At 48.2% G+C, this 13,834-nt stretch overlaps 1 protein-coding gene across 1 annotated transcript; it reads right to left on the bottom strand.

Moving 5' to 3' along the window:
• Positions 1–10,190: 10,190 nt before the first annotated feature.
• LOC133168178 (uncharacterized protein C11orf87 homolog) lies at positions 10,191–12,902 on the bottom strand. Its single transcript, XM_061299521.1, has 2 exons — positions 12,647–12,902; positions 10,191–12,550 (listed from the first exon to the last, which is right to left on the bottom strand). Exon 2 carries the CDS (start codon positions 12,467–12,469, stop codon positions 12,044–12,046), a length of 426 nt encoding a protein of 141 aa, XP_061155505.1. The 5' UTR covers positions 12,470–12,550; positions 12,647–12,902; the 3' UTR covers positions 10,191–12,043.
• Between the last annotated feature and the right edge of the window lie 932 nt (positions 12,903–13,834).

The following is a 13,834-nucleotide window of genomic DNA, read 5'->3' on the forward strand; positions in this document are numbered from 1 at the left end:
CTTGATGGCTATTTCACAAGCAATCTGATGACACTTGCCGTTGGATGGTGCCTCTAATTGTCGTATTTTTTCCCAAATGAACTCAACTTCAACTGGGAGTGGCTATACTATACACGTGTATAGTATAAACTTATAAGAAGCACCGTATGAACTTTGTGTTCTTATACGAATTGTTCATGCTCAGCTTTCTCTCCTTTGTCACCCGCAAAGCTAGACAAAAAAAATTGGCAGATATGGTCACTGCATCAAATCCATCCATCCATTTCCTATACTGCTTGTCCCCGCGGGGGTCACGGGCGTGCTGGAGCGTATCCCAGCAGTCATCAGGCAGTAGGCAGGGGACACCCTGAACCGCTTGCCAGCCAATCGCAGGGCACACAGAGACAAACAACCATCCACACTCACACCTAGGGGCAATCTGGAGTGCTCTATTGGCCTACCAAGCATGTTTTTGGGATGTGGGAGGAAGCCGGAGTGCCCGGAGAAAACCTACACAGGCATGGGGAGAACATGCAAACTCCACACGGGGAGGGCCGGAGGTGGAATCAAACCCGCACCCTCCTAACTGTGAGGCAGACGTGCTAACCGGACTGCACCAAATCGATTGATCAATTTGAATCAGTTGTCCGGTTTGAATCGACGTTCCCTTTGAAAATTACATGGTCCTTTTTTTTAACTAAAAAAGGAAACCTGCCATACATCAGGTATGTCCAAAGTTCGAGCCGTGTTCCAAATGCGGCCCGTGTCTAAATTTAAACTTGCCCGAAGCATTGTGTCATAAAATCAAAAAGTGGCCCGCTGGCACTGTCATGTATAGTATACTAACCACATGGTCTTTTTTATTATTATTTTTTTTTTTTAAAAATAAAAAATTGTCATTTGTTTTGGGGAAAGAAACACCAGTGGTTCTTAACCTGGGTTCGATCAAAACCTTGGAGTTAGGTGAGTCAGTCTCAGAGGTTCGGCAGAGCCTCTTCTGCAGAGGACCAAACACACCTGATTTATCGTGTAAATTCGTAATGACGCGGTCAGGAAAGGAGGGAAGACTGTGTTTAACACGGGGTACTTTATTCCAGCCTCAAGCTCTCTCTTTGAACGTGTGTCTTTCTCTCAGCGCGTCTCTTGCCTTCCGTGTCCCGTGACCTTCCCGCTACGTGATATTCAACAATGGTGCAACTCCAACCGTACAACACTACTAAACAAATATACATCTATGACACCTCCCCCTATTTAAAATAGTACCTACTCAGAGTGTTTACAACAATAACTCAAATTAATTCTCTTCCTTTACTTAACATATGGTTTAATATCTCCAAAACATTCTCTTTTTAACTAACACGCAGCTCAAATTCTATCTATAGATTTAGGCGTTCTGCTGGCCTACTGACTCTACACGATCTAGTTACGGTCAGTCCATCTAAAGCCGGTGAGCTCGACTGTCTCGATTCCGACTCTCTGTTGACCATGGCTCCATCCGGGGGAGGCTCCTGTCCCGCCACCGCGACAGCCCCACTCTCTGGACGAAGGGCCTGCATATGTCTTCGGTTCCGTCTTTTCACCCCTCCCGATGGTGTTTGGACCTCGTATGAATGGGGCGTGGAGCTCTCCTTCTGCACCACAGCTTGACCAGTCCACTGTTTTTCAGAGTTCAATCTCTTGAGCACCCTGCTGCCAGGCTGCAGGATGGGTAGCGCCCGCGCACCATGTCTGCGGTTGAAATAATATCCCTGCCGTTCCTTCTCCAACGCATCCTTCCGTCGGACGATGGATAAGTCTGGCCATCTGGGCTTCCGGTTGCCTTCCAGAGTTGGGAGCCAAGTGTGGATCGTTCTGCACATCAGGAGCTCTGCCGGACTCACACCTGTAGTTGACGTGGGTGTAGCTCTGAAGTTGAGAAGTGCTAGCACTGGGTCCTCCAGCTTTAGGATTCTCTTCGCCATCTGAACCGCTCTCTCAGCTTGTCCGTTGGCTGATGGGTACCCTCACTGAATATTCTGAAGGTCTCGCATGCAAACCGCGGTCCGTTATCTGAGCATACTATTTCAGCAATTCCGTACCATGCTAAAGTTGCTTTTAGCTTCGCAACAACTTGATCTGCTGTAGCTGCCGATAGTTCTAGTACAGGGGTGGGCAAACCTTTTGACTCGCGGGCCGAACTGGGTTCTAAATTTGGACCGGAGGGCCGGACAAGGAGCAGATGGACGTAGGCGTTGTGTGAAGTCATATAAGCGACCTGTAAAGGTCATTGCATAAAAGATCTTGGCCTTTAGTAGGTAGTAAAGCATGGATATTCCAAACAATTTTTTTGAAAACAAATGCATTTATTAACAGCATTAAAAAAATAATAATTCACTAAAAAACTGCTATCAGTGATTCTCATAAAATACGACACTGTTATTATGAAGAACAATCTCCATCACTTCAGTGCCTGCAGGTCAGATTAATGCAGTGCTTCTCAAATAGTGGGGCGCCCCCCTTGGGGGGCGCCGTGCTATACCTGGGGGGGCGCGTGTGACCCTGGGGAACAGGCTTTTTTTTTGCAGTACTAGAATAAAGTGTAATTGCGCATCTTCCCAGCAGGGAGCAGTGGCGCTCTCATTGTTACTTCTGTGACGTTTGCGACAGTGCAACATTTTACGACTTACAAGACAAGTTAGGATAGTCACGGTGGGGAGGGGGGGGCGTAACAGAAAATAATTGAGAAGCACTGGATTAATGAAAGATGTTTATCTTATGAGATCACATCAAACGGCAAACATTCTGACCAAATATATCATCTTGAAGAATCGGTGAAAGCATACATCCAAATAAAGTAATCAAAACAGCAACACGGTGAGGGGTATCTGAAAATCAGAGCAGAGTTTTAACTCGCAAACACCTGGTAACAGAGGTGAGGAAACGGGAAACACCTCCTTAAAGTAAGCCTTAAGAACTTTACAGGTTAAGATTAGTCGCAAATAGGTGGTGCATCAATGTCCTTGAGCATCCAGCATTGTTTGAAAATGAGAATGGTCGCTAGTTTCAATCCCTGCTATGTGTACAAATCATATTCAAAATGCATTTTTTTACAATAAACTTGAGAGCCTCCCGTTCATTTTCAGTGGGAACAGTGTTGTTGGTCTCCCTTTTTTGCTAGTGCGTCATAGTCTGGAGTAAAATTTGTTGTGGCAATTCTTAGGCGAGATCCGAGGTGTTGGTCCGTTTACCTTGATCTGTGACGGGTTGATGTTGATGTGGCTGAACGTCACGTCGCGTACGTCGAGCCAAATTGTCCACTCTTTTTTAACATTCGGCACTCACTTCTTTTTTTCGGCCCACTCATTTTAATGGAAGGATTCCAGGGGAAGGTTTGTGGGTGGCTTTAGCGCAAAACTGCATCTGAAAGCTCAGCGCGCGAATCATAAGAATGCTGTCGTCAAAACCCACGCTCTAAATTCGGGACTGATACGAATAGAGCGAGAGTGCGCCAAGTCCGTACTACGGAGTACGTACACGCACTTGTGAGTGTGCACCGAGCTTTCTGACACGGCTTCCGGTAGTAAATGCGCAGGCGAGCGCTTCGCCATCTACTGGGAAAACGCAGTCATTGCAGGCAAAATGACCAAAAAAAAAACTTAATACAATTTGTTCAGGGTTGGCGGACCGGATTAAACGGTCCCGTGGGCCGGATGTGGCCCGCGGGCCGTAGTTTGCTCACCGCTGTTCTAGTATCTCCAGGTAACGGGAATAGTGGTCCGAAACGAAGATAGTTTTTTCCTTTTTGCTCGCACAAGTCCATCCCTAATCTCTGCCAGGGCCTCTCAGGTAGAGGTATTGGATTGAGTGGTTCTTTCCTGTGTGCCCTCTTATTTTCCATGCGAAACCCACATCTTTCTACCTTCTCTTTCAGATCGGTGGACAGCCCCGGCCACCACACCGATCCTTGTGCACGCTCTCTACAGTTTGTGAGGCCTTGGTGTCCCTCATGAATCCTGTCCAGAATCTCCTTACGCATCTCAGGAGGAATAACTATGCGACTTCCGATTGTGATCAGACCATCGTTTACTGAGAGCTCTGCCCTGTTGCCGTAATAATCTCTCGCAGCAATGCGTAATAAGAGTAATAATAAATAATAAATAAACAGATAACACAACAAATAAGAGCCAGTGTGCATACAGACAGTAAACGTTCAGGACGCTACGCAGAACGGGGAAGCGAGTTCAGAATCCTGACAGCCTGGAGTATGAAGCTGTTTGAGAGTCTGATGGTGCAGGAGCGCAGGCTTCTGTACTTCTTCCCAGAGGGCAGAAGCTCGAACAAAGAGTGAGCGGGGTGACTCACATCACTCACAATCGTGGTCGCCTTGCGGGTGAGATGGGAGGCGTAAATGTCCTTCAAGGAGGGGAGCGAAGCACCAATAATCTTACCAGCCGTGTTCACTATGCGCTGCAGGGCCTTCAAGTTGTAGTCAGTGCAGCCGCCACCCCAAACAGCAATACAGCTGGAGAGGACGCTCTCAATGGTGCCGCGGTAAAATGTAGTCATGATGGCCGGAGGAGCGCTCGCTCGCCTGAGTTTCCGCAGGAAGTACAGGCGGCGCTGGGCTTTCTTTGTCAGTGATGCGGTGTTGGTGGACCAGGAGAGATCCTCACTGATGTGCACCCCCAAGAACTTGGCGCTGCTCACTCTCTCCACCACAGCACCGTCGATGGTCAGCGGCAGGTGTTGGGTGTGACCCTTCCGGAAGTCCACAACAATCTCCTTGGTCTTGTCGACGTTCAGCAGAAGGTTATTGTCCCTGCACCACGTGGTCAGAAGGTCAACCTCCAGCCTGTATTGAGTCTCGTCTCCCTTGGTGATGAGACCCACCAGAGTCGTGTCGTCAGCAAACTTCACTATACGGTTGTCGCTGTAGGTTGCAGTGCAGTCATGCGTCAGGAGGGTGAAGAGCAGCGGACTGAGCACGCAGCCTTGGGGGGGCCCCGTGCTCAGCGTGATGCTGGCGGAGATTTTGTCGCCAACACGTACTACCTGTGGCCTCTGACAGAGGAAGTCCAGTAGCCAGTTGCAGAGGTAGGTACTGAGGCCCAGCGTGTCAAGTTTGCTGATGAGGCATTGTGGCACAATGGTGTTGAAGGCAGAACTGAAGTCCACAAACAGCAATCTCACATACGAGTCCCTTCTCTCCAGGTGGGTGAGGGCCGAGTGGAGGGCAGAGCAGATGGCATCCTCAGAGGACCGTTTGGCTCGGTACGCAAACTGGAAGGGGTCAATGGTGAGGGGGAGAACGGATCGGATGTGCTCCATAACAAGCCGCTCAAAGCACTTCATGATGATGGGAGTAAGTGCCACGGGGCGGTAGTCATTGAAGCAGGACGGAGCGGGTTTCTTCGGCACAGGTACGATGGTGGCAGCTTTGAAACACGACGGGACGATGGCCTGCTGCAGGGAAGTGTTAAAGATGTCTGTGAAGACATCGGTCAGCTCACCAGCGCAGTCCTTCAGCACTCGACCCGGGATGTTGTCAGGGCCCGCCGCCTTACGGATGTTGATAGCGGCAAGCGCCCTCCTCACGCTGTCGGCGGAGAGGCACAGGGGCAGCTCGTGTGAAGGGGGAGTGGCCTTCAGCGGGCAAGTGCTGTTCTGAGCGTCGAAGCGAGCAAAGAAGCGGTTGAGGTCATTGAGCAGACGGACGTTGCCTTCACAACATTGATGTCTTGAATTTGATTTTTGATTTTTCACCAAAGAGGTATTCGGTGAATGCGCATATGAAACTGGTGGAGAACCACTTCCCTACACCATCAGCGACTCCCGATGCTCAGAATAAGTGCGAGTGCCTAACTCCTACGCTTGCACAATCAGTTCGTAATTATTTTGTGTCCGTTGTTTTCTACTAATTGGGAAGATAAAGTGGTATTAGTTATAGGACACATCATGGAAAATTGACTTTTTTTGCTTTTAAAATCGTTTTCTTGTGTGTTTCGCGTCTCCAGGGGTGTAGAAAAGTGTAATATATCCCTATTACATCATATCCGTTGGGGCGGGACAAACCAAACAAGGTAATGGGTGTTGCCAAACAGTTTTGCAAATGATTCAAATAATCCGGATCGTTATCAGGCTTTTATAGAGTTTGCTGATGAGCTGATCATTTGAATCAGATGTGTTGTAGTAGGGCTGCACCTAAAACAGGCTGGATAGGGGCCCTTGGTTGGTGACCCCTGATTTCAGGTACCTAGGTGCCCTTTAGCTTTTGAGTACGTACCCACAAAAGGTTGCACCAGGTCCTTTGTTGTCACGAGTTGACAGTGTGCTTTTGTCATTTGTCCTCCACAGGCAGGCTGTGGTTGGAATGGATATGAATTAGGGGTGTAACGATACATCGATACACATCGATTAATCAATATAATGCTCTACGATTTATTGGCATCTATGCTAAACGTAAACATCGATTTATATCGCCGTGTTTGACCTCGGACATTAGACGCGACTTTATTTTGAAATCCAGTTCATTGTTGCTTGCTTCCTCTTTCCGGGAGCAGTGCGCCCGGCGTTGTTGTGTTGTGAGCAGAGCAGGCACGTGAAAGGGGAGTCGACAACTAGTACGCTGCTCCTGGGCTGGTGCTATGGCTAGTGTCCAAAAAGACGACTAAATTTGCTCCCCTTTAGGCTTCGAGTCATTCGTTTGGAAGCACTTTGGATTCCAAAGAAAAGATGGCTCAACGGACAAGACACGTGCAGTTTGTAAATCCTGCCATGCGGTGATCAAATATTACGGGAGCACAAATCTCGCCGCACATTTAAAGAAAAAATACGACATCAAAGTTCAGTGTTAAAATAAGCACTTTGTATACTACAATACTCTTGTAATTTCCTAAATAAAGAGTTTGCAGTACCTTGTTGATTTTGCGTATGAATTGTTATAAATCAGGATATTGTTCTATATTTTTTATTAAAAAAAATAAATATCGATCGTAGGGCACTATATCGCGATATATCGTGAATGAATTGCAGCAAGCTTTAAGATATCGGCAAATATCGTATCGTAGTTCTTTGTATCGATATTATATCGTATCGTGACAAAACCCGCAATTTACACCCCTAATATGAATGATTGTTTTGACCAGGCGATGTTCAGGAAAATACACAATTACCCTAATTGCATTGGGTTACATTCAGACTGTAAATATTCATTATATTATTATATTCATTATATAATATTTTTTTCCTAATGCACCAAGTTGGAGCAAGATGTTTCTACTATCTGCAACATTGGTTCTTTAGAGAATGTCTTCCATGTGAAAGAGAAATGGCTACTGCATCAAAAAATCTAAGTGAAGCGAATGGGATAATGCCATTGTGAATCATATATAGAAAAGCTTTTGGAAATCTGAATCGATGCCCAGCCCTACTAAATTGCTTGGCTCATCCACCGATTGAGGCTTTTAACAAGGCCCACTTGTAATTCCCTTCACGTGTTTGTTTCCTTCAGATGGCGGCAGCCGGGCTGAGCAAGGGCCCGTTGTCACGAGTCGGCCGCCGCGGTGACAAATCATCTGATGGTAGCCGTAGGATAAGCGGAGGAGGAGGCGGCCCGACGCGACGGTGTCCTCCGTGTGTCCCCCAAGCAACATTCGGTAAGCAATCTGCTAATGCGGCCCCATGGAACAATGGCGGCAAAGTGAAACAGCGGTAAGAGATGGACGGCCGCATCTAAATTCATGCCTTTGCCTCATAAAGGACATCCGAAAAGTGTTTATTGTCCAGTTTGTCTCTGAGCTTAGCCTTTCCTTACCACATACTGTTCCGCTCACTCTCACAATATGTTGCAATATGCCTCCCCTACCACGGGTAGCGCTATACCGGTCCTTGGTATCGTTTGATTTGACCCCTTACGGCAGGGGTCCCCAAACTTTTTCCTGTGAGGGCCACATAACTTTTCCCTTCTCTGATGAGTTTGTAACAGAAAAAGTGTGACGATCGTAGGGGAGCTTAAAAAATTTATTGTTTTCCAGAAAGCCACACATAACCAAATAACGGTTATTTAATAACCCTTTCCAGGTTCTTTACAGAAAAAAAGTCAGGAAACAAATAATAACACTATTAATGAAATAAATAATAACTAAATAACCCTCTCTGAGTTTTTCACAGAAAAAACAGGAAATAAATAATAACTAAATAACTCTCTCTGGGTTCTTCATAGAAAAAAAAGCCATGGAACATTAACTTTCTGTTGTGCCATGCACAATCTTAACAGATAAAAGTTGAGCTCAGTTGTCAGAGCAGAATCTCTCTGACACATATGAGCAGTCTCTTAAAGTTGTTGTGTTCCTTCCTTATAATCCTTTTGTAGGTTCCAGTAGGCTTGTAGACACCGCTGTCTTTTTTGTTAAACTTTGCTAGTGCGTCATAGTCTGGAGTAAAATTTGTTGTGGCAATTCTTAGGCGAGATCCGAGGTGTTGGTCCGTTTACCTCGATCTGTGACGGGTTGATGTTGATGTTCATGTGGCTGAACGTCACGTCGCGTACGTCGAGCCAAATTGGCCACTCTCTTTTAAACGCTCGGCACTGTCCACCTTGCTTTTCCTTGGGCATTTTAATGGAAGGATTCCAGGGGAAGGTTTGTGGGTGGCTTTAGCGCAAAACTGCATCTGAAAGCTCAGCGCGCGAATTAAAAGGATGCTGTCGTCACAGCCCACGCTCTAAATTCGGGACTGATACAAATAGAGCGCGAGTGCGCCATGTCCATGCACTTGTGAGTGTGCACCGAGCTTTCTGACACAGCTTCCGGTAGTAAATGCGCAGGCGAGCGCTTCCCCATCTACTGGGGAAGCGCAGTCATTCCAGGCAAAATGACCAAAAAAAAAGTTTAATAATACAATTTTTTCAAGATTGGCGGGCCGGATTAAACGGTCCCGTGGGCCGTATCCGGCCCGCGGACCGTAGTTTGGTGACCACTGCCTTACGGTGTCAAATACGGTGTTTTAAAAATTAAATCATTTGACTCAATGAAGCACATCAAATCGTTTATTTGACCGAATTCATGAAGAAACAAACATGATGTACCGTGGTCAATCTCAATGGGTAATTTTGCCAGGCCTCCGTCTCGAAGTAAAGCGAGAAGAAGAAAAGAAGCAGTTCAGTGCAGTTCGTTTGGCTGTGAACAAAATCCCATGCCATGCGGCTTTGGCCTAAATTCCAAATAAAGCGAAAGCCTCTGAGGCGTCAACCCACTGCCCCGCCAATGGGGTCCCATCACCAAATCTATCTCACGTCTCCCGGGATGCCTTCTAAATGATGGAATGAGGCTAGATGTGAAATGGAAGCTACTCCATGTGAAAACCTCTGCAGGTTTTCACCCTGAGCAGCGCCTCTGAGCTGAGCATGGATCGTCATCTGAGTGGCCTGTCCCTTCTACTTAGCCGCCACGTTCGTCGCTCCAGAGTGGCCCCCTCCTGCCCACCCTTTCATACATGCCGCATGGTTGTTGGCCTCCTCCCAAGGATAATTTGACTTTGGACTGCCACCATCTTGTTTTGGGTCGTTTCTTTCCATCTCTGGCGAGCCTCCACTTATTGCCAGCCATCAACGGGCGCCGCCTCTTCCTGACCTTCATCTATCCTCAGCCACTTTTCCCTCCTCATGAGACCTAGCTCTTCCCACCCTACCATCTCTCCTGTCGTTTCCTGGCCAACTTGCCCTCCGCATCCGCCATCCCCAATCTGCTCGCGGCCATTTCAGCATCGATTTTACCACTGACTTTCCGCTGGCTTCATCCCTCTCTGCTCTACTTGGTGTGAAATGTACCGAGGAGTTGCGTACTCATAAATTGCGCTTGTAAATGAACAGACGACAAGATTTGTTCTTTTTGCGGCAGAGCAATCAATTTTTACTGTCTTTAAAGCATCAGCGGCACTCAAAGGGCACGTGTTTTGTCACTAATCATCTCCCTGCTCATTTCTTTCCAAATTGACTGAGTCAAGTCGCGCCTTAATTTCTGCCTCGCTCACGGCAGCGAACTCTTCGTGCATTGGTGGAGAAAATATTTAGACAGTCATGTCGACAGTGCGTTTCAGAAAAGGTGACTCTGGCCTTGGGTTGTTCACCCCACTGGAGATAAAAAAAAAAAAAAGCAAGTCGTCGTTTTGCGTAACCCTCATTTCATCCGAGCACAAAGAACGTCGACAATTGAAGCCACTCCAGTTTCGCCCAACCTTTATTTAGAAACTCCAAATACTACATACAGCGTATTTCTCGTAAAAGGGAGATTACAGAAAACAATTTTCACAATGTCATATCGATGGAATCCACGACTCTCCGTCTGTGGGCCCTCTGGAAGAAGTTACTGTGGAGAAAGAAGTGCTGCTCAAGGGAGGATCACAACAGCTCCACTTAATGTCGCACTAATACGTTACCACGGGAGAAGGAAAACATGAGGGTCTTATGCGCATAACAGCCAAAAATTCTCGCGTAAATAGATTTAAATCACCTAAACGAACGTTGGAGCACTCCGAGTCTCTCGAGTTGAACCCAGGGAGAAATACGGCGGCCGGACCAAGAAACCACCGCCAGTTTAATATGGGCAGATTTTGCACTGCCCCACAGCACCACAACATATATCAAGAGGCTAACCACATAGGTACCGCTAAGGGACAAGCCGAGAAAGTTGAGCGAGCTAAGCCGTAGGCGCGTGTCACATTGCTACGTGTGTACAATTCACATCCTAGAGACGGGTTCCAATTGAGTTTGGAGATGCTTGACAGGTGAGCGGGAGGAGGAGGTCCCGGGAGAGGCGGAGCACTCCAGAGCAGGTGTCTCCAAGGGGGGGGGGGGGGGGGGGTTCGAGGTGCGATTTCACAGAGGGCACCAATCTGAAGAGATGCTTCTCCCTTTTAACGCTAAGGCCAATTCCGTGTTGAGAAGCACGTCTCAGCTTGACTTCTCACTTTTGCAAGTTTTTGTTCCTTTTCTTGTTCTCCTGCTTGCTAACGTCCTTGTTTCGGCCCTTTCTATGTACAAAAATAGACGGCTCAAATATTTTGAGTCCCCACGATACTCTACAAGTCATTGTCACTCCTCCGAAAAAGCTTTTATAGTTGCCGATAGATGCCCCCGAGATGGCGACAAAGCATTGCTTTTGTCTAAATTAAACTCCTCCACATCAATATAGTAGTTCATTGACAAGATGGCAGCAGAGCAATTACCTTGGCCTCCACTTAATTGCACAGCACTAAATGGGCTCAAATCAATGTTTTGGCCTGAGAACAAAATGCCTTAAACTGCCGTAATTGGGGTTAAGCATGCAAGCAATGACACTTGGTGAATGAGGGATGACACTTCTTGAATGAGGGATGAGCTTTGCGCACCCGACGGGAAGAGCTAATTGTTTCAGAAAGTCTTTGCTGCTTGTGAGCACACATTTTAACATTTTACAAATTGATCAACTGTTTTATCCTCATTTGGATCTGGCTTGAGATAGGCATTTGTTTAAAAATGGGTGCTGTCAATGACTTTTTTTATTTTTTATTTTTTTATTAAAGCAATTCTTAGCAGCGCTTTAGCAGACGTCTAATGAGCAACTCCACGCTGCGGCCCTGAAAAGCAAGCTACTAAGCAGCTCCGAGTGGACACACCTGCTCCAGCGCAGTGATTCTCAACGACCACTCACGCAGGAAATGATTCCTTGCCTAAATAGGACGGGCAAAACAATGAAATGCTCTCACATGCACTTTTGGGCGCGAGTGTGAGTTTTTTGCTTCTGCGGCACCCAAATCCAAACGAGTGACACGCATCCACAGCCTCAAAGAACAGGAGATGCGAGCGTGCATGGTCGCGCCAGGGATCCAACTGAATGTTTCTTGGCTCCATCAAGGCTGGGAATCACTGCTCAAGTATGTGTGTGTGCGCGCGCGCATGCGTGCGTGTATATGTGTGTGTGTCCTCCAGGCCTGCTATGCTCAAGATTCCGTATGAGAGTCAACAGCAAGCGGCGGCGGCGGGGATGGATGAGGGTTCCTTGTGCCTTATTGCTTTTTCCCGTTTGGTCCACAGTCGGGTTCCCCGGGTTTAGCAGTCGGCGGGGGCTCCGCCGTGCTCCTGCTGCTCCTCTACTGCCTCCGCCTCCTCGTCCTCCCGGTGCGCGGCGCACCGTGCCGGGCGCGCGATGACACACGGCCGCGCGGCGGCAGTCGCGGCGGCTGCCCTGCGACTGTCGCGCTCATACTCCTCCTGCGCCCTCTGGATCTTCCGCTTCCTCAGCCTCCTCTTGTGGAAGTGGAAGGTGGCCACGGAGACGAGCATGACGCCCGCCAGCGCGGCCGCCAGCACCAGCAGGGCCAGTATAGACGAGAGCGGGGGGAAGGCGGCGGCGCCGCTCGGCTGCTCCGCCGTGCTCAGCTGCTCCGCGTTGCTCATCTGCTCCGTGCATGTACCGTTGACGCTCGGGCCCGTGCGCCGAGGAGCCGGCGAAGACACGCAGCTCGGGAGCGTCATCCGCCACGCGGGAGCCTCGGTGCTGCGTGTGCGAGAAGTTGGGCGCTCAGGGCGGGGAAGCCGGGCCGCGCATGCGCTCACCTGCGGGGAGAAAACAATCAACAGCCAAGCGTTTTATGCATCGACACGACGCGCTGCCATTTCTTTTAGTAATCGTTGCGTCCGCAAAAGCCTTACCTGGCGTCAAAGTCAGTGTGGGGACCGCTCGGCGCTGTTGTGCATGTGTGAGCACAGTGACGCATTTCAGGAGGATGAAGACGAGGGGGAGGTGCAGGATTATGCCGCTGATGATGATGAGCCGGAAGGTCTCGCCTGTAAATTGCCGCAATCTGCTCGATGTTGCCCGGCGTCGGGAGTCTGCGCGCTGGAGCGCTCTCCGACAATGAGCCGAGCTGTAGCGAGATGAGGGCAAGGCAAAAAGAATAGAACACCTCCTCCCTCCCCTACCTACCTCCCTCCCTCCCCTGCTGGTCCGCTCAGCATCCGAATGAGGAGCTGCAGTTGCATTCTGCATTCCTTTCGCCTCTTTCAATGACTAATTCTGCTTGGGCGCACACATCCAAAAATGATGGTGCATAAAAAGCACCAGGTTCTTCATGCTTGGAGCCAAAGGATAAATTAGCCCATCAGTGTGCTAGCCAGCGGGTTTTCCCCAAGCGTGTGGCTGGTGGATAACAATTGGTTGCACCCGGGAGGAAATCTGATGACATATAGGAGAATGAATATGTAACCTGTCACTTTTAGGATTGAGCGATGCGTCTCAGGGAAGCTGACCTATTGTCAATGCTAACTTAGGGATTCATTAGTCGGCTTCGTCGGCTGTTTGACTTTTGATGAAGTCCATGGTAAATTTAGGAAAAAAATGCTTCTTCAGACATTTTCTTGAATGTGGGTCCTGACCTCCCTATTTGATTGTGACAAGAAAGGCATTGGATTGGATTGGAATCGGAGCCTCCTTCCTTCCTTCCTTCCTTCCTTCCTTCCTTCCTTCCTTCCTTCCTTCCTTCCTTCCTTCCTTCCTTCCTTCCTTCCTTCCTTCCTTCCTTCCTTCCTTCCTTCCTTCCTTCCTTCCTTCCTTCCTTCCGTCCGTCCGTCCGTCCGTCCGTCCGTCCGTCCTTCCTTCCTTCCTTCCTTCCTTCCTTCCTTCCTTCCTTACTTACTTACTTACTTACTTACTTACTTACTTACTTACTTACTTACTTACTTACTTACTTACTTACTTACTTACTTACTTACTTACTTACTTTTTTTTATTTAAAAAATGGCACGCCGTTAGGCTCCGCCTGTAAATTTTGAGTGGCCGTTGTGTTTTTGGTCTCGTTCTAACAATTGCTCTCGTGTTTTCAGATGGTCCAGATCCAACGC

The sequence above is a fragment of the Syngnathus typhle genome, linkage group LG15 (assembly GCF_033458585.1).
Source record: "Syngnathus typhle isolate RoL2023-S1 ecotype Sweden linkage group LG15, RoL_Styp_1.0, whole genome shotgun sequence".
NCBI classification, from domain to species: Eukaryota; Metazoa; Chordata; class Actinopteri; order Syngnathiformes; family Syngnathidae; genus Syngnathus; species Syngnathus typhle.

Excerpts from the sequence above, each read along its gene's own strand:
- LOC133168178 (XM_061299521.1), bottom strand. The coding sequence starts at position 12,469 with ATGACGCTCCCGAGCTGCGTGTCTTCGCCGGCTCCTCGGCGCACGGGC.